The sequence below is a fragment of the Grammomys surdaster genome, unplaced genomic scaffold (genome assembly GCF_004785775.1).
Source record: "Grammomys surdaster isolate TR1022 unplaced genomic scaffold, NIH_TR_1.0 126278, whole genome shotgun sequence".
Taxonomy (NCBI): domain Eukaryota; kingdom Metazoa; phylum Chordata; class Mammalia; order Rodentia; family Muridae; genus Grammomys; species Grammomys surdaster.
Genome location: NW_021621078.1, coordinates 3,662,225 through 3,680,193, shown reverse-complemented (window position 1 = coordinate 3,680,193; position 17,969 = coordinate 3,662,225). Strand labels below are relative to the sequence as shown.

The following is a 17,969-nucleotide window of genomic DNA, read 5'->3' as shown; positions in this document are numbered from 1 at the left end:
ATTGGGAGTTACAGTTGTGAACTGCCATGTGGGTTCTGGGACCAGAACTCAGGGCCTCTGCAAAACCAACAAATGTTTTTGTTTTTTTTGGTTTTTTGAGACAGAGTTTCCTCTATGTAGCCCTGGCTGTCCTGGAACTCATTCTGTAGACCAGGCTGGCCTCAAACTCAGAAATCCACCAGCCTCTGCCTCCCAAGTGCTGGGATTAAAGGTGTGCGCCACCACTGCCTGGCCCAACAAATGTTCTTAGCCACTGAACCATCTTACCAGCGCCTAGCAAAGATGTTTAACCAGCAGAAAAGCTTACATAAACACATAAAGGTTATGACCATAGTTCCTTCCAGTGGCCACTATATTGTCTGCTGTCAACAGTTCTGACTTCTCAGAGGTATAGGATTTAAATACAACCAAAAAAGCCAGTGCATGGGCTCCAATATTCTATCTATGTTCTTATTGAAACAACTATAAGCTCATGTATAATGAACAACTCTGCTGTGCTCTGTATGCATGCCTGGTACCAGAGAATGCCAGGAAAGGATGCTAGATTCCCTAGAACTGGAATTATAGACAATTGTGTTCTGGGAACTGAGCCGCAGTCCTGAGTACACCAGACTAGAAGTTATCCTAATACCTTAAAACCAACCTACTTGCAGTTGCACTGAGCCGAGTGCTGCTGCTCTGAATACCGCTCATACACAGGTGGATTTGGGTGTGCACTATGCCAAGTATTCGGTGAATGCTACCTTCATGTAGACATGTGAGGATCTGACCATCCCACAGTAGCTTCATTTTTGTTTTGAAAAAGGCTATCTGTTGGACATGATTGCCTCACACATCATATCTGAATTCTGTATACTTGTTTGCTGAGTCCTCAACATGGCATGCTGGTACTCTGTACAAGTAACAGGGCAGTAGTTCCACTCCTGTGGTTAGCTATTTATTTAGTGGTGGGGAGGGGGTGCCCACAAGTACAAGTGAAGTGCTTACTTATACAGATCAGACAACACTTGCAGCAACCAGCTCCCTATTCCACCATGAGTTCTGAACTCAGCTCCTTAAGGCTTGGCAGTAAGGACCCTTCTCCACTGGGCTACCTCTCCAGCCTTGTAGTAAACTATTTATGATCTGGATGTTCTATAACTAAAATGCACTTAAGGCCAGAGCTGGCGGGGAACTGCCTGACTAGAGTGCTGTGGTTCCTCCAAGTCTTCAGTGTGATGGGAGGTTCCAGGCCTCCATGGTTCTGTGAGACAATGTTTAACTTAGGCTTTTTTTTCTATCCCAGAGCTTGGCTGACAGCCAAGTCCTCTGCCTAGACTAAGAATCATAGTTCCCTCCAGCCTAACGTAGCTCTTGCTGCCCTCAGGGCAGTGCAGACCAGCCCAATCCAACTTTATCTCAATCACAAGCAGGTAAGGAATTTCAAGGATCATAAACTGAGGGTTTGCCAACCAGAGATCAGGTTACAGGCCTTAAAGTGGTATGCATCATCATTATGATAGGAGACGCTTTCCTGCATTCATGGCCACTCTTACAGGCATGGAGAGGGGAAATCAGCCAAGAGGCAGAGATAGGGGGTTAACAGTTAAAAGGCTATCCAGGGAGAGCTACATAGTAAGACCCTGTCTCAAAACAAAAGCCCAAGCAATCAAATCTGAATGTTAATAATCTCTTGTCAGTTCTGCAGATGGCATGGCTGTGGCAAGGAAGTCAAAAAAAAGCCAACTTCCATCTAAAATCACATAGCTAGAATCTGAACCCAGAAAGAGCCCAACCACCTCTTTTCTTGCCTCCCTTTGGGCATGCAGAACAGAACCACCTCTGTGTCACATGCCCTCCAAGACAAACATGTTTGCGTGGGTCTTATACTCTGTTGTGTCCCTGAGGTTGCAAACATCTTAAGCAGAGTGTATCATTCAACTAATCTTTACACAATTGGTATTTGCTATGGTTATGAAAAGCAAATATTCATGGAGATTATTCTTATATAATTTTTAAATCCTACTTTTTGTATATTTAAAATTTAATATATAATTTTAAAACGTTTTAAGTATTTTTAAAATTACAGAATACAAGTGAAATGGGGGAACCCCCTAGTGTTAGTAGAGATGCCTGTGTTTTGTATACTGTAGCTGCCATTTGGGAAAGCACTTGGATTCTTTTCTGGCTTTCATAACCACTTCCATATACTTGGCCAACATGAAGAACATATAAATATTCTCAGTGGAACTGGGCATATCATTGAGATCATGCATGGCTAACAGAGTGCGTTTGCCTTTCTGAGGACCCAGACTATCAGCCGCTATCATTAAACCAGGCAGGCTAACTTTGAGGCTGTCCGTTTCTCTAAGGTCTTCTTTTGCTCAGCTGTTCTTTGCTCTACAGCTTTAGTAGAAACAACCATGGCAACCATGGCCCAGGAGACAGTGGTGGAATACAGCGGCACACATGTGCTCACAAAGTGGTGCCTTCCTGTTGTTACATTCTTTCTTCCTCACTATAATCTGTATTGCGCATTTGTGGACCCACTGGCAACCTTACAGTGCAGCTAGACAAAAGGACTACACAATGTAACACATGAAAAAAACATCAGTAATGTAGTATTTTTATGTCGTTTAATTAAAAAAACAAAGATAAAAAACAAGCATTTTACATAATGCATACATTCTCAACATCTGCAGATGAGATAAATAAAAGGCTAAAGCAGACAAATTGTGTATTGCTTTTCTTTGGTATGTCACCAATATCATCCTCTGCAGAAACAAAATATGTTAAAAACAAAACCCATGGTCTTAAAATAATTGTCCTTTAGTATTAACAAAATATTCAGCAATAATACAGTAGATGTAGTTTTCAAATTGACAAGAATGCATAATACTTTATTCTCTGAGGGGTAAGTAGCTGCTTTCCAAAATTAAGGCCTAGGAGAGCCAACCTTTTTCTAGCTATCCTTTTCCTTGGCTTTTTAAACGTCACATTCAAACTCCCAGACACCATTCTTTTGGAAAATCTTTTTCACATCTGAAAACTCTCTCTTACCAGTCAGTTTCCCATCATCCATCCTGACCACTTCCACTTCCTATGAGGCAATTCTGTTTTATTCAGCATCATCTAAACTCAGTGCCGCCAAATAAAAAAAAAAGAACAAAAACTCCACTGAATTTGCTCTAATGAACAGCACATATACATGTGGTGGCTCTATTAAAGCAATATTTACAGGTCAGAACTAAGAGAAAACTAAGGGCCCACTCAATATATAGCAGCAGCTCATGTCTAAATATATACATGTATGTAATGTTTTCACAGTTAATCTTTAAAAAATTACATGATATGTTCAGGAATATTTCTCCTATAGTCTATAAATAATGCTTTAAAAGTCCAACTAATGAAATGAAGTATAAGAGTGGATCAAATTAAATAAATCTTCCGAGCCTTCAAGAACAGGTGCTTGAGCTGGCAAAGCCTGAGGTGTGTTCTGTAGAGGGTGTTCTGTCAGGCCCTACCAGGAAAGGCAGTCCTCGTTCTAATCCCGGTAGGAGAGAAACTCCAACATTTTGGAAGGAACAGGCAGTTTCTGGACTTCTTGGGTGGGCATCACTCTTCGGATTGACATGCGACACAAATGTTGAAGGCTAGGGACTTGCCTTGGAGTGGCCCAAAAATACACACTTCCATCATGTGTCCTTCAGAGAAATGGAAAAACGAAATCATGGTTACGCAACTACATGTGTCCTATGTCCCTACAGCTGTATATCAGATCCACAAATCCAAGACAAGGCAAGTAGCAAGAATATAAAGAGTTTGTCTAGGAAATTTACAGAAATCCGCATAAAGAAAAGTCTTCAAAATAAAAAGAAACAAAGATGTATTTACCCAGCAGCTAGAACACTGCCGTCAGTAGAAAAGGCACAGCAAAGACCATTGCTCAAAGGTGCAACCTGCACTGGACAATCCTCACCGATTCTCCAGAACCTCACCATTCTGCAAGGAAAATAAGCAGGCCAGCGAGTTGAGTAAGTCAGAAAGCAATGCTTCTGTATTCTGACCACAGAGTACATACACACAAATCACTCTCAAACAGCATGGTAACTTTGGTTGAGATGGGCTCATATGTACGAAAACCAGGCCAGCATCAAATTCTTGAACTTGCTTTTACGCCCAAGAGCTGGGATTACAGGTCTGTCTTCTCTATCCAGTTAATGTAACTTTTTGTTTTGTTTGAAATTAGGTCTCACTACACACCTCAAGCTGGAAGCCTCTTGCTTCAGCCTCCCAAATGCTGCAATTACAGACATGAGCCTCCACAGTCTACACTGTCACGCTTTATAGATCTATACAGACTAGTTTACATTTTATACCATTTGGTAACTTGGATAAACTCCAAAGAGATTACAAGGCATGGCTTTGTAACCTCAAATGTTTGAACCTGTAATGTTCACAACTAGAAGCTTTGTCATTTTCTTACAAATAAAATATAACACAATCTGATTTACTCTTTTCTATATTTGTCTAATCTCAAAAGCAGAGGCCAGTTTATAGGTATGTACCACTATAGCCAGCTAGGCAAAAACCAACACCTCCCAAGGTGTTGCCTAGAGAGACAGTAAACCCCAGTTACAGGATGGGCATGGTGGTCCACATAGAATTCTCAGCATTCAGGAGGTAGAGGTAGAAGGATCTTAAGTTCAAGATCAACCCGGCCCACATTCCAAGACCATTTCAAATACAAACAAACAATTCCCATACAAAACCCTAAATCTAGCTAGAGTGTGTTATGAGTTAAAGCACACTTTCTTTAAGGATGAGAAAAAAAAAAACCTTTAAAAATCACAAGTACAGTCAAAACTATACCATAATCCATAATACTCACTTATCATCAGCAAGGCTGGCAACATGCAGTCCATCATGACTGAAAGACACAGCTCTTACCCATCGGTCATTTGCTCCTCCAGCAAATATTGGAGTAGGCGGGGGAAACAGGTGCCTGGGGTCAGAGACATATTTGCAGTATTTCAGAATTAATTCAAGAAACAAACAGCCTTGGTATCAAGTTCACTGGCCTCTGAGTAAGGTCAAAGTGGGGCTTTGATGCTACAACTAAGACTGAGGAGAGCTGTTACAGCCAAGTTCAATGAAACAAGAAGCTGTTAATTTTACATTTTGTTAGGGATTCTAATTTTACACAGAACTTCTTCAAAGCTATTGTGATAGCCAATGTTGGGTTACTGACTGAAATAATTCATGTTGTACTCACCCGAACTCCAACAGAAGGTCTCCATTGTGTGGATCCCAGACATACACACGAGTATCATAAGATGCAGTAGCTAGTAATGCTCCATCAGGAGAAAAGTCACAAGCTACAACATCATGGTGATGGCCCTCCAGTCTCCTTATCATGGTGTATTTATCCATATTCCAAAGGAAAACCTGAAATAATAAAAGAGGGAAATGTTATAGTTTCACTCAGGTACACAGAGAACAAAGGGGCACATTTTAAACTATAATTGTTACTTTAATATTACATCAAATTAATTACAAATGATGAGTAATTTAAAGAATATGCTCAGTGTCATAGATTAAAAAAAATCAGTCTTTAAGTTAATTAAAGCAGACATGCAAATTTCTATTTCAAATGTTTCTGTTAAATGTTAATTTAAAAATAAGCCTAAAGGGAAAATAAAGGCAATGCAATTTAACCACAAATATTGAAATCCATTTATTCCAAAATCTAATTAACTAAAATATATGGAAATAAATAGGGTTAAGTATTACAAACCCCTTTCTCTTTTTTCCAGAAAACTACCAATTTTTAAAAATATATACAGACAGAAATGTAATGTTAGCAATTGTTACTCCACTGGCATCTCCCTTTGAGATAATCACTTGTTTACAATAGGCTTGGGTCACCACCGAGAGCCTAGGAAGAGAAACAGATACTGCAAGCAAAGAGAATTTTCACAGCCAAAAATAATTTTGTTGGCAAACAACAAGGATGTTATTAAACCATATTACAAATGAAAATACTACTTTATGAAAATAATATAATTACAACATCTTTTGGTAATCAAGATTTAACACTTATTTTTCTAAAATGACTATAATCATTAGTTTATTTTCAGCATAAAACAGTTAAATTAGTTAAAAATAAGTCCACATACAGTTTAGATTTTAAACATCCAAAGACTGTGCAGAAGGTTCTAAATAAGTTTTGCTGGTTTTTTGCTTTGAGGTAGTGTCTCACCAAGAAGTTCAGGCTGGCCTTTAAGTAGCCCAGGCTGGCCTATCTACTTAGCCTCTCAAGTAGTTCAAGACAGTATTCTAATGCTTACTGTTAAGAGTAATGTAAACTGGGAGCTTTACAGCAAGTCTAGTGAGACAGCTAGCTTCCCTCCTCCTGAAGTAGAATAAGCCTTTCTGCTAACATTTTCCTTTCTGCACACATTTCCAAAGGAAAATAAGAATAATAACTGGGTAAATAATTTAAGGTAGTGCTAGTATATTAAGAATTCCAAAAAACACTAAAAAACCAATTACTTTACATTAAATTGGGTTCACTTGTCAGACTCTCAATTCCTTCAAACTGGAAGATCAATTACTCGGGAGTCTGGACATTACTGTGGGGGAAATTACTTTTTAAAGGAAAAAAAAGAAAAGAAAAAGAAAAGAAAGGAAAGCAGAAGTGGACATCGACCAGCACCTGTGTACGTACAGTACACCTTGCAGCCGAATGCAAGGTTACTTCATCCTATGGTAAAGGTCGCCCCCAGCCCGGTAGCCAGAGATGCCACTCTTTCTGCCCAGCTAACACCATTGTGCGCCTGTGTGCGAGTGGTGCCAGCATAACCTCAATCACACCAATATTGCTGCCACCACCTGTGACAGGGAAAGCAAGAAGCATATGGAAAACACACAGCCTAAAGTTGCAATGTCAACATCTAGCTTGTTTTTTTATGATTAAAAAACAAAAACAAAAAAAACACAAAAAACAAAAAAACAAAAACAAAAGTAAGCTACTTTGTTTTAAACTACTAACATTGACAACTATCATTTTAACATACTTCTTGGCAAAATAAAATGTGTTTTATCTAGCCACCCCCCCGACCCCCATCAGCCCAAAGAATGTCTCAATCATTACACGGATTTGGAGTTCAGCCAGTTTCATACTCAATGCTGCTAAACTCTTCAAAATACATCAACTCAGCTAGTAAACTGACAGTTCACTAAAAGTACAACCCTCAACAGTCCCTACTTAAGCTGTCCATAGGCACACTGTAAAACCATGTGTAGCTTGATCTATAATCCACTATAGGACATCCATGAGTTATAACTTTATTATGCTTAAAAATTACTTTTTTTTTTCAGTTAAATGTCCAGGATCAACTGAGACTCAAAACTTAAAAACAAAACAAAACCACAGACAACTGGATAAAACAAAAACAAAGAAAATTAGCAAGGAAATATCTTAAAAATGGACTAGATCTTATCTATAGCACATAACATTCCTAAATTTCACAGCCCTTTTACCTCACTAACCCTTCATTTTATAAACATCTCTAGAGACAATTTAATTCTCAATTCACAAGTAACTAATTTTCTACATGCAAATTCTCTCCATCATGAAATAAAGATATTCTTGACACCGAGCACAGACTTAATAGGTTACTTAGATTTAAAATGATTAGCCATACATTATCATCCAATTCACAATACATGTACAAGAACTTTGATACATACTGCTTTACTGGCTCCAACTGAACACAGCATAGAACAGTCGGGAGAGAATGCACAACTGTACACCCAGTTCTGATGTCCCCGCAATACTTTCACCATGTTTCCTGAACAAAAAGAAGCATCTGTGTCAGGATACATTTTGAATCAGTAACACCTCCTTGACTGACAAGACAGTAATCTACAGTTATCATAACTTTTCCAGCTGAAAAAGATGTATATAATAAAGAGGCCTTCAATATCTGCCATCTTCTTGCTTTCTTTCCTTTCTTCCAAGACACGGTCTCTCTATGTAGTCTTGACTGTTCCAGAACTCTCTATGTGGACCTGGCTGGCCTCGAACTCACAGAGGGTAACATTTGTTGCTTGATAAAATTACACAGAGCTGGAGACATACCTTAGTAGTCAAGAACACACTCTGACCTGAATTTGACTCCCAGCACTTTATTACTTACCTATGGCCTCCTCAGACACCCATACATACCCACATGTAGACAAACATGAATATACAGAACTAAAAATAATATAGTGTAGAATATAAAAGCCAGTCATGCTAATGTATACGTTTAATCTCAGTATTTAGGGGACAAAGGCAGGTACTTCAGCCTGATCTACATTTATTTCTGTATAAAGCAAGATAAAACATCAATGAATCACATGTTTCAGAAAAAAACTGAGTACACCAATATACTTTTTCTGTGATGTTAGAGGGTAAAACGTCTCTAACTTTTTGTGAAAGAATTTATGACCTATGCTTAACAGCATTTAACCATGTTATAAATCCTGATTTGTCAATCAGTCTATAATTTACAATTTTACTGGATGACTGGATTTGTTCTTTTAAATAAAATTAAAAAATAAGGCTTTTTATTTTAAAATTTCATTTATTTAATATATGAGTATTTTGCTTGCATATATGTCTGTGTAGCACCTGCATGCAGTGTACACAAGAGGCCAGAAGATGTTGAATTCTTTGGAACTAGAGTTATAGATCTGTGTGGTTGGTCTGAGCACTGGCAAGACTGAAGTAACTGCTGGCTCCTGTTCTGACTTAAGTTATGTTTTTGTTTGATCTATATAGGAAAGGGACCCAAGTATTAAATAGAAATAAAGGAAAGAAACCATGATCATCAAGCCATTTGGTTTCTGTTTTTCTGATAGTGTCTTGCTAAGTAGCTAAGTTCGGCCTAGAGCTCTCAATTCTCTTGACCTTACCTCCTAAACCTATGAAACTGCAGGAGTCAGGGGAGGGCAAGGGCAATCACACCATCACTCTAAAAAATAGTAATAATAAAACTGGACAGTGGTGGCGCACGCCTTTAATCCCAGCACTTGGGAGGCAGAGGCAGGCGGATTTCTGAGTTTGAGGCCAGCCTGGTCTACAGGGTGAGTTCCAGGACAGCCAAGGCTACACAGAGAAACCCTGTCTCGAAAAAAAAAAAAAAAAAAAAGAGAGAGAGAGAGAGAGAGAGACATGGCCAGGTATGGTAGAACACTCAAGAGGCAGAGGCAGAGGCAGGTGGATCTCTTGTGAGGCCAGTCTGGTCTACACAGTTAATTTCCAGGCCAGCTAAGGCTACAGAGAGAGAGACCCTGGCTCAAAAAAAAGGAAAAAAAAAAAAAGAAACAAAAACTTCATTCTTTTACACAGCTAGGGAAAAGACAAAGATATACATACCATCATCTTTCAGGTCCCATACTCTAAGAGTTTTGTCTCTTGAAGCTGATACAAGGAGTAAGCTCCCATCTGGAGCAAAAGTTAAGTCTCTAACCACTTCAATGTGGTCTACCAGATTAAGGAGGAGTTTTCCTAAATGTGATTGAAAGGAGAAAAAAAAGAGACAAGATTATTTCTTATCTTCTATTTTTATAGTTTTGTTAACTGTAAAAAATAAACAGACATTCTTGGGTACCTCCTTGTATTATGAAATAAATTGTTTCACTTATTAACTAACTAGTGGCTATTGTTACTTGTGAGAATTCACTACTCAGAAATTTCAGCAGTTTCTTCCTAAGATAGCAGACCCTGCATGTATTAGAAAACTTAAAGAAATGACTGAAATGTAAGAAAAGTCCTAGACCAAATTAGCATCAAAAGCCCTACACCACTGACTTAGTTTGTACAATATGACTTTACAACAGTATCAAAATATCAACTTTTCTCCTTGCTTTTTGTTTCATTGGCCTTTAACTATCAAATGGTCCACAAAGTAAATATTATGTCACAGCTTTTAATTTTAACACTATCTAAAAAAAGGTACTTTTCAGTTAACAGGTTTTGTTTTCTAGAAAAATCTATGGTCATCTTAATTGTTCCCCCTAATAAGCCAATCAAACTTTGCTTCCTTTTCCCCAGTTCAATGCCATTATTACTGTCTGTGTTTTGGGGTACAACTTGCTTTAATCCTCACTTAAATTATTTTATATTTGTAAACAAACAGAATATCCCCTTGTCCTCCTAGGTGCCTGGAAGTCAGTATTTTCCTAGCAGCCTCCAGATGAAGATATAGACCTCTCAGCTCCTCCTGCATGATGCCTGCCTGCTCCCATCTTGATAATGAACTGAACCTCTGAGCCTGTAAGCTAGCTCCAAATAAATGTTGTCCTTATAAGAGTTGCCTTGGTCATGCTATCTGTTCACAGTAGTACAACCCTCACTAAGACACCAGCCCTCTGATGTATAGCTGGTTAAGTGGCTCAGTTGATAGGTGCTTGCCTAGTACGCATGTGAAACCCTAGAGCTGGATTCTTAGCACTGCATAAAACTGAGATTTGCAGCACATGCCTGTGGTGGCTGGAGGAGCAGAGAGAGTTAAACTCGTCATCGGCTACACAGTGAGTTTGAGACCTGCTTGAGATACAAAAAAACTGGTTTCCCTTGAAAACCCCTAAGTTATCATTGAAAAAGCATGTAAGACATTTTGCTGAGTCAGAAACTAAAATATTAACTAATAAACAGTTAATCAAAAATAAGATCCAAACCTGCTTTGCATATTTTGTCAAGCAGTATAAACTCTTATTCTCCTAGATTAAAATTACAAACTGAAGACTTGGAACAATTATAAAGACACCTAATTTCTCCCTTTTCTATGCATTAAAGTCCTCAAATAACATATTCCAGTGCTTCTATCATAAATTAATCAGGTTAATTTTCAATATGAATCCATACCTGTATATACATCCCATATTTTGATGCGACCATTGTTTAATCCTGTGGCAAGGAGTAGCTGATCCTGTCCAAATCTGAACCGATGCCATTCTATATTAACGCAACGACTCTGTTTTTCTGGAACTGAAGACCCAAAAGCAAGACTCCAGACTATGTCTCCACAGTCTATAATGTGTTCACGGAGCTTATTTTTTTGACCACCATTACTATTTTGTCTTGCCAATTTTAGACAGCTTGAATTGGTAACATTCTTGGAACCATGCAAAAGACTGAGGGGAAAAAGATTGAAAATTAAATTTTCTTCATATTGAACTTCTGTAGACACTAATTGTTAACACTTGTTAAAAGTCTTCTCAATACAATTGTTAACACTATTTCTAAAGATGGGAAAGTTGGTATCTGAAATACAAGGCTAGACAAATTCAACTCATGAAAACTATTGGTGGCTGAGAGAATCCCCAGTAAGAAAACTTTTATTTTCCTTCCAAATTGCCTTCACTAGAACTTCTTTAACAGAGTACTGTAAAGCATGGCTCCATTTGAGAGTGTACACTGTTGTCAAGTGTCCAGCACTGGTCAGTTATGTCTCAACTGAGACGGCTTCTATCACAGGAAACACACCCAGAGGTGACACTAGACTTGTAATATTTTTTTTTCTATGCTCAGAAGAGAAGTTAGGATGAGAAAGACAGTAACTTCTTAATATAAACTTAAGGACTGATTCAGCTCATTTGTCAAAGCATTAATATTATAATCCATCTTTTAGGATATTAAACTAGATTATTTCAGGAAATTAGAAGCCAGACGTCAGAAAACTTTGAAGCTATCATGAATATGTCCTTATTCAAACAGAGATAAAAAGCACTGTCAGCTGATGGACACACAGCACAACTAGGTTAAGTTCCTTCAGAAAGAAGAGATATCCTGATGAAAACTTCAGTGAGCCTGGTGCATAGTGAAGAGATCACACAAGCTTAAATAAAATCTTATTAACTTGAAAATGAAAAAAGCAGATATAAACTGCAGTTGGTAGAGTGCTTGCAGAGCAAACATGAAACCCCAGGTCTGATCTCCACCACAACATACCGGGTTATGGAGGCAGAGCCAGTTATTTGAGCAATTCTGAGTAAAAATGCGAGAATACTAGAAGTTCAAAGTTATCCTAGGCTACATACTGAATCTGAAGTTGGCCTAGGCTAAAGCCTCCCCTGACCCTACTCCAATCAGCTAGGGGCTCACACCCAGACGGTATCATCCAGGAGGCTGAGACAGAATCAAGAATTTAAAGCCAATCTGGGCCACACAGTAGGTCTATCTTAGAGAAAAATCTGTTTATACAGCTCTGTTAACCAATAAAGTATGTGAAATCCAAAGTGAATGCAAACATTCATCTAACAAATCACTTGATCTGACACAGCAGGACACACACACAAATGTAAGGCACAATTAATTTGTCTTTACACACCCCCATCCTTAACAGGAGACAGGGAACACACACACACACACACACACACACAGCCCACAGGAGACAGGAATGTAGGTTAGTTGGCGAAGCACCGGCCCCTGCATATGAGACCCAGGGGTTCAGTGGGGAAGGGGGTGGGAGCATAAATATCTGATAAAATATTACAACACTCCATAATATACAAATTAAGCCCAGACCTTTTCACTACATGGCCTAGGCTGGTCTGCACTACGACATCATCGTTTCTGCTTCCCCAGTGCTGGGATTGCCAACCCGGATAATTTTTTTTTTTTTTGAGACAAGGTCTGTCTACTATGTAGCCCTTACAGTCCTGTGTAGGCCTGGCTGGCCCTGAACCTCAGAGAGCCACCTGCCACCTCCACTTCCCAAGTGCTGGAATTGCAGATGCAGCATTGTGGCTAGATCAGGTAATTCTTTACACAAATCTTCAATGAAGATTTGAACTACAAACAAGCTTATAACACTGGCTGTAAAGAAAACTTTAAATATTTTATTACCCAACACGGAGAAATAGTAAACTCTACAAAAGCAAAGGAAAGAAGTCTTACAAGTTCTTAAGGCACTGGGACCACGGGACAAGCTTCACTATACGATATCCTTGTGACCACGCAAAATAGGAACCATCTGGAGCAAAAGCAACAGTCCAGTTTTCACCACCACATTTCTTGTCGAAAGGAGCTGCTGGAGCTAAAAGTTCCCCTATAGTGCGTGATCTCACTGAAACAAGACAAAAACAAAAAACAGGATATTATATACAATCATCAGATTCAGATGGCACTATATTATTTTGGAATTTGCTGAGGTTGTCTCCTTTTCTTTTAGACATGGTTTAACCGGCTTTCTACCCATAGAACATCAGAGATGCGCTTTGTGCTGGGCGGTGGTGGTGCACGCCTTTAATCCCAGCACTTGGGAGGCAGAGGCAGGCGGATTTCTGAGTTAGAGGCCAGCCTGGTCTACAGAGTGAGTTCCAGGACAGCCAAGGCTACACAGAGAAACCCTGTCTCGAAAAACAAAAAAACAAACAAACAAAAAAACAGAGATGCGCTTTGTTTGGATAGTGGTTTCTGAGATTTAAAGTATGTCACTAGGCATGGGAAGCACACCTATCATCTCAGCTCTTAGAAGACTTAGTGTTCAGGAGGAGTTCAAGACCACCCTGGGCCACTTGAGACCTTGTAACAAAGTTTCAGAGTAGCTAGGGCTACTTTTTAAAAGGAGGCAATGCAAGTATTAGCTTTAAAAGACAATGTTCCCAAATTAATCTAAGCAGAATACTTTATTTTCCACAGATTTAAGTGTGTACTTTAAGGTTACTTTTTAAAAATAATCTTGGGCACAATCATTTGGCTACTTTTCTTTTTCTTTTCTTTTTTTTTTTTTGGTTTTTCGAGACAGAGTTTCTCTGTGTAGCCCTGGCTGTCCTGGAACTCACTCTGTAGACCAGGCTGGCCTCAAACTCAGAAATCCACCTGCCTCTGCCTCCCAAGTGCTGGGATTAAAGGCGTGCGCCACCACTACCCAGCCTCTTTACACTTCTCTAAAGTGTTAATATGAGATAGGAATGTGGTTGGCTCAAACACCAAACACTAATTACCAATCCACTAACTCGTCTTCAAATGCAAGACATTCTAGTACTGTTATAAAAACCATAAAACAAATGCTATCTATCAGCATTTTTCTAAGTGTTTCACGTTTCTAACAGACACAACGAATGATTTTTATACTTTAATCAGCTGTTTTAAATACTCAAGTACTGACTAGTAAAATATTACCAACCTAGAGGAAGGTTTCCCTAAAGTGCTTTGAAAAAAAAATGTAATGGGGCCATGGGAAACTGGGCCTAAAATACAAGATATCTGCACAGTACTTACAGCATGAGTCACCAGGGAACAAGGCTAACCAGATTTAAGTTCATCCTCACATTCCGCCCTCCGATTTCATGACCAGAAAGGAAGTGTGACAGTGCCTTGTAAAAGAGGGTAGTAGCTTGGGGCAGTTATATCCTGTCCTGGAACTCTTCAAACATTCACTGAGTCCTGCTCCTATCTTTAGCATGCACATGAAAATCCAAATTTGACACAACTAGAATTAATGCTAGGGGATTGGGTGTGGGAGGGGGGTTACTCAAAAACACCAAACTGTACAGATAAATATCTAACCTTATATCCAAATGACACTTCAAACACAAAGAAACAAAAAATTTGGCTTAGAAAAAGGCCAAATTTGCCGGGCAGTGGTGGCGCACGCCTTTAATCCCAGTACTTGGGAGGGAGAGGGAGGTGGATTTCTGAGTTCGAGGCCAGCCTGGTCTAGAGTGAGTTCCAGGACAGCCAGGGCTACACAGAGAAACCCTGTCTTGAAAAAACAACAAGAAAAACAGGGAAAAGAAAGAAAAAGAAAAAAAGAAAAAGGCCAAATTCCAAAACATCTGACACTTAACTTTTTTATGTATATATAAGGAGACTCTTGAAAAAACAGCTATTTGATGAATACTTTAGCAAGTATGCTAAAAAAGCACTATCCCTTAAAAAAGAGGGCAAGAAAGTTTTCAGAGTACAGATAAATGTAGTGTTATTGGTACATATAGAGGACGAAAAACCTTTGCTCATAAAGGCAGGAGTTATAGCTCAGTAGTAGAGTGTTTGCCTGGCATCTACAGGTCCTGACTTCAATCCTTTTTTGTTTTGTTTTGTTTTTTTGAGACACGGTTTCTCTGTATAGCCCTGGCTGTCCTGGAACTCACTCTGTAGACCAGGCTGGCCTCGAACTCAGAAATCCGCCTGCCTCTGCCTCCCGAGTGCTGGGATTAAAGGCGTGCGCCATCACCACCCGGCAACTTCAATCCTTATTAGCATTACTACTGCTGCTACTAATAATAATAATAAAAAAATTAAACAAAATTTAAAGGTCTGAGTTCAAAACACTTAGCTTTAAAATAGTTCTAAAAACAGCAGGAATTTTATGATATCTGTAGCTTTAACATGGTTATAAAACTAATATTAAAGTCATCAGCTAATTAGCCATTCAATTTCATCCTTCAGAAAACAACACCCCCCCAACTCTGTTAATAGCCATTGTGGATAGAAGTCCACTCACATACAAGAAAAAAATTTGCGATTACATCAGCTTTTCACTCTTCCTAGAAACACCTCCTCCAACCACTTGGCAAAGTCATCCATATGAAGAGCATGGAAATGCAAAGGCTCTCTGCTCAGTGGCCACTGCTTTTTTTCTTTCTTCTAAACTGGATTTCACTATGTAGTCTTGGCTACTGGAAGTGGCTATGCAGACCATACTGATCTCAGGTCTGGCTGCCTCTGCCTCTGAGTGTTGAGATGACCATACTAGGCCAATTTAAAAACAAACCAGTAATGTCACTGCCTACTATTGTCTTTTGACTTTGCTCCACGAATCTCATTCAATGGCCTCAAAGATGGCTCCTTTGAGAGAATTTAAATAATGCTAAGTGCTTTAAAGGGATCACTGGGCAGGTCTGGCCCACACCCTTCGACTCCCCATTGTCCAGTCTTCTGCCTCGCTCGAGAAAAGGCTGCTTCATCTTCTATACAATAGACCTCCTTCAGGCACTCCACCTATTCACACTGCTCCTCTCTCGTACTAAAGCAACACATTCCCTCCTTTGAACCCTTCCCTTTCATAAGGACATCCTTTAAAAAAAAACACTTATCCACGCTGAGAACACCTCTTCAGGCCCCTTTCTCAGAGTACCTGACATACAGAAGCTCCTCCTCCTACTGCACCTCAAAACACAAAAGTTCACTACATTTTTTTTCCACCACAGACTTAAGAGAGCCTAGGATAGACCACTGAGCCTATGCTAGTAATCCTCCAGGTCCACTTGACATCCAAGACAGAGCCGGGAGAATCCTAGGATGTTCGATCTGCACCTCAGCAGTGATGGTGTCACTAGGGTTTGCCCGGTGGTGAGCAAACTCGGAGGCCCGCTCTGGGACGCGGGTCCATTCACTCCCGGCCGACGCCCATCGCAGGACCGCTTCCTCCCGCCACACAGCGCCGGTCTTTGCTCCTCTCCGGCTCTCCGGAGCCTCGGCATCGGGTCCCCCGTTTCTCGTGGGCCTTGGCATCGGACTTCCCTCTTCTCCCATCCCCCACACCCACCCCCACTACCCCCCGGCCCCGGAGCGAGCCCCTTCGCACTCTGTCGGTCTTCGCCACGCTCCCCTTCCATCCTGGGCCTCACCGATCTCTTTCTCGTTGACCCTCGGGGGAAAGCTGGCCATCTATGGGGCACCGTCTGATTCCGGGAACTCGATTCGGACGCGACGACAGAGAAGGGACCCGGCGGGGGCTGAGGGGCGTGACGCGGGCTCGGTCTTTCCCAGGCGTGGGGATTGAAGAGAGAGCGCGGGCGGCCGCTGCGGCTTCTGCGGACTGCCCGGGGGAAACCACCGGAATGCCTGGAACCAAGCCACTCGGTCACACTCAGACAAAAGAGCCGACGCGCCTTCCTCACACAGACTCACACAGCCTGCCGGTGCTTCCGCCGCCAAACCAGACACTGAGACAAGATGGCGGGCGGCACGGATAATATCTGGGAGGCGGGGTGTGGTGGGTGACGTCAGACCATCAGGCCCCGCCTCCCGACGCACGGGACGTGACTGTCTGGGCCCACGGACCCGCGTGAGCCGTCAAAGCGGGACTTGTGGGCAGTTTCCAAGTCGAAGACTCTTTGCCAAGAGCAAACCGAGGATTGTATAATGCACGTGACCGAACTGGAAAAGGCAAAGTAGACGTTTCAGGTGCTTAATCCCTTTTAGCTGCGTGTCTGGCTCCTTGGTAACTGGGAAGTGAAGGTTGCACTGAATAAAGATACGATGAAAATTAGCATAGTGGTGTCCAATTGGTCAGGACGAGAGCAAACTGGTTTTAGGAAAGGCTCAGTTGACAGAGGAGACCCAGGGTGTTGGGTCCTCACCTCTGAGGCTTCCCCCAAGGCTGCCTCTGTTCTAACTGGTCCATCCCTAAAGTCAGGCCTAGCTGGCCAATATCACCCCTACCTCAGAATCTACCCTTCTTCCACAGAAGTCGAGGTCTCCAGGAAGCAGCTAGCTATTCCACATCAGAGATAGTAATTGTTTGGGTGTGCCCCACATCTTAATCTGAGTACCATCTACAGATGACGTAATTGCATTTTAGTGGCCCTCATGGGAACTCTTTCTTCCAAAGGATAACACATAAAGGCTTAGATTTTCTCAAGTACTCCCGGAGGACGGGACTGCCTAGAGCTGCCTAGCATAACTTTTCAGATCTCAAACGACAGCACGTAGTGCATGAACTGTGTGCATGTCTCTTTGCCTAAGGTAGAAATTCTGAAGATCATCATGATTAATAGACATAAATCATCTCCCTCTTTTTTGTTTTGTTTTTTGTTTTTGTTTGTTTGTTTTGTTTTGTTTTTTTTGAGACAGGGTTTCTCTGTGTAGTCCTGGCTGTCCTGGAACTCACTCTGTAGACAAGGCTGGCCTCGAACTCAGAAATCCACCCACCTCTGCCTCCCAAGTGCTGGGATTAAAGGCGTGCGCCACCACTGCCCGGCTCAGC

At 40.8% G+C, this 17,969-nt stretch overlaps 1 protein-coding gene across 2 annotated transcripts; it reads right to left on the bottom strand.

The window, feature by feature from the left end:
* Window positions 1-2,596: 2,596 nt before the first annotated feature.
* Wsb1 (WD repeat and SOCS box containing 1) lies at window positions 2,597-16,950 on the bottom strand. Of its 2 annotated transcripts, XM_028759283.1 has the most exons (9): window positions 16,609-16,950; window positions 12,932-13,100; window positions 10,898-11,166; window positions 9,407-9,538; window positions 7,735-7,835; window positions 5,255-5,427; window positions 4,871-4,984; window positions 3,874-3,981; window positions 2,597-3,683 (listed from the first exon to the last, which is right to left on the bottom strand). In XM_028759283.1, the coding sequence occupies exons 1-9, from the start codon at window positions 16,646-16,648 to the stop codon at window positions 3,524-3,526; spliced, it is 1,266 nt and encodes a 421-aa protein (XP_028615116.1). In that variant the 5' UTR covers window positions 16,649-16,950; the 3' UTR covers window positions 2,597-3,523. The 2 variants fall into 2 exon arrangements, with proteins under 2 accessions (XP_028615116.1, XP_028615117.1); XM_028759284.1 differs by lacking the exons at window positions 7,735-7,835; window positions 9,407-9,538; window positions 10,898-11,166; window positions 12,932-13,100; window positions 16,609-16,950 and adding an exon at window positions 5,777-7,040.
* Between the last annotated feature and the right edge of the window lie 1,019 nt (window positions 16,951-17,969).

Coding starts and splice junctions, on each gene's coding strand:
- Wsb1 (XM_028759283.1), bottom strand. CDS start 16,648: ATGGCCAGCTTTCCCCCGAGGGTCAACGAGAAAGAGATCG. Junction 9,539..10,897: donor AATATGGGATGTATATACAG/GTATGGATTCAT, acceptor AATCACATTTAG/GAAAACTCCTCCTTAATCTG. Junction 3,982..4,870: donor GCCAGCCTTGCTGATGATAA/GTGAGTATTATG, acceptor TTTTCCTTGCAG/AATGGTGAGGTTCTGGAGAA.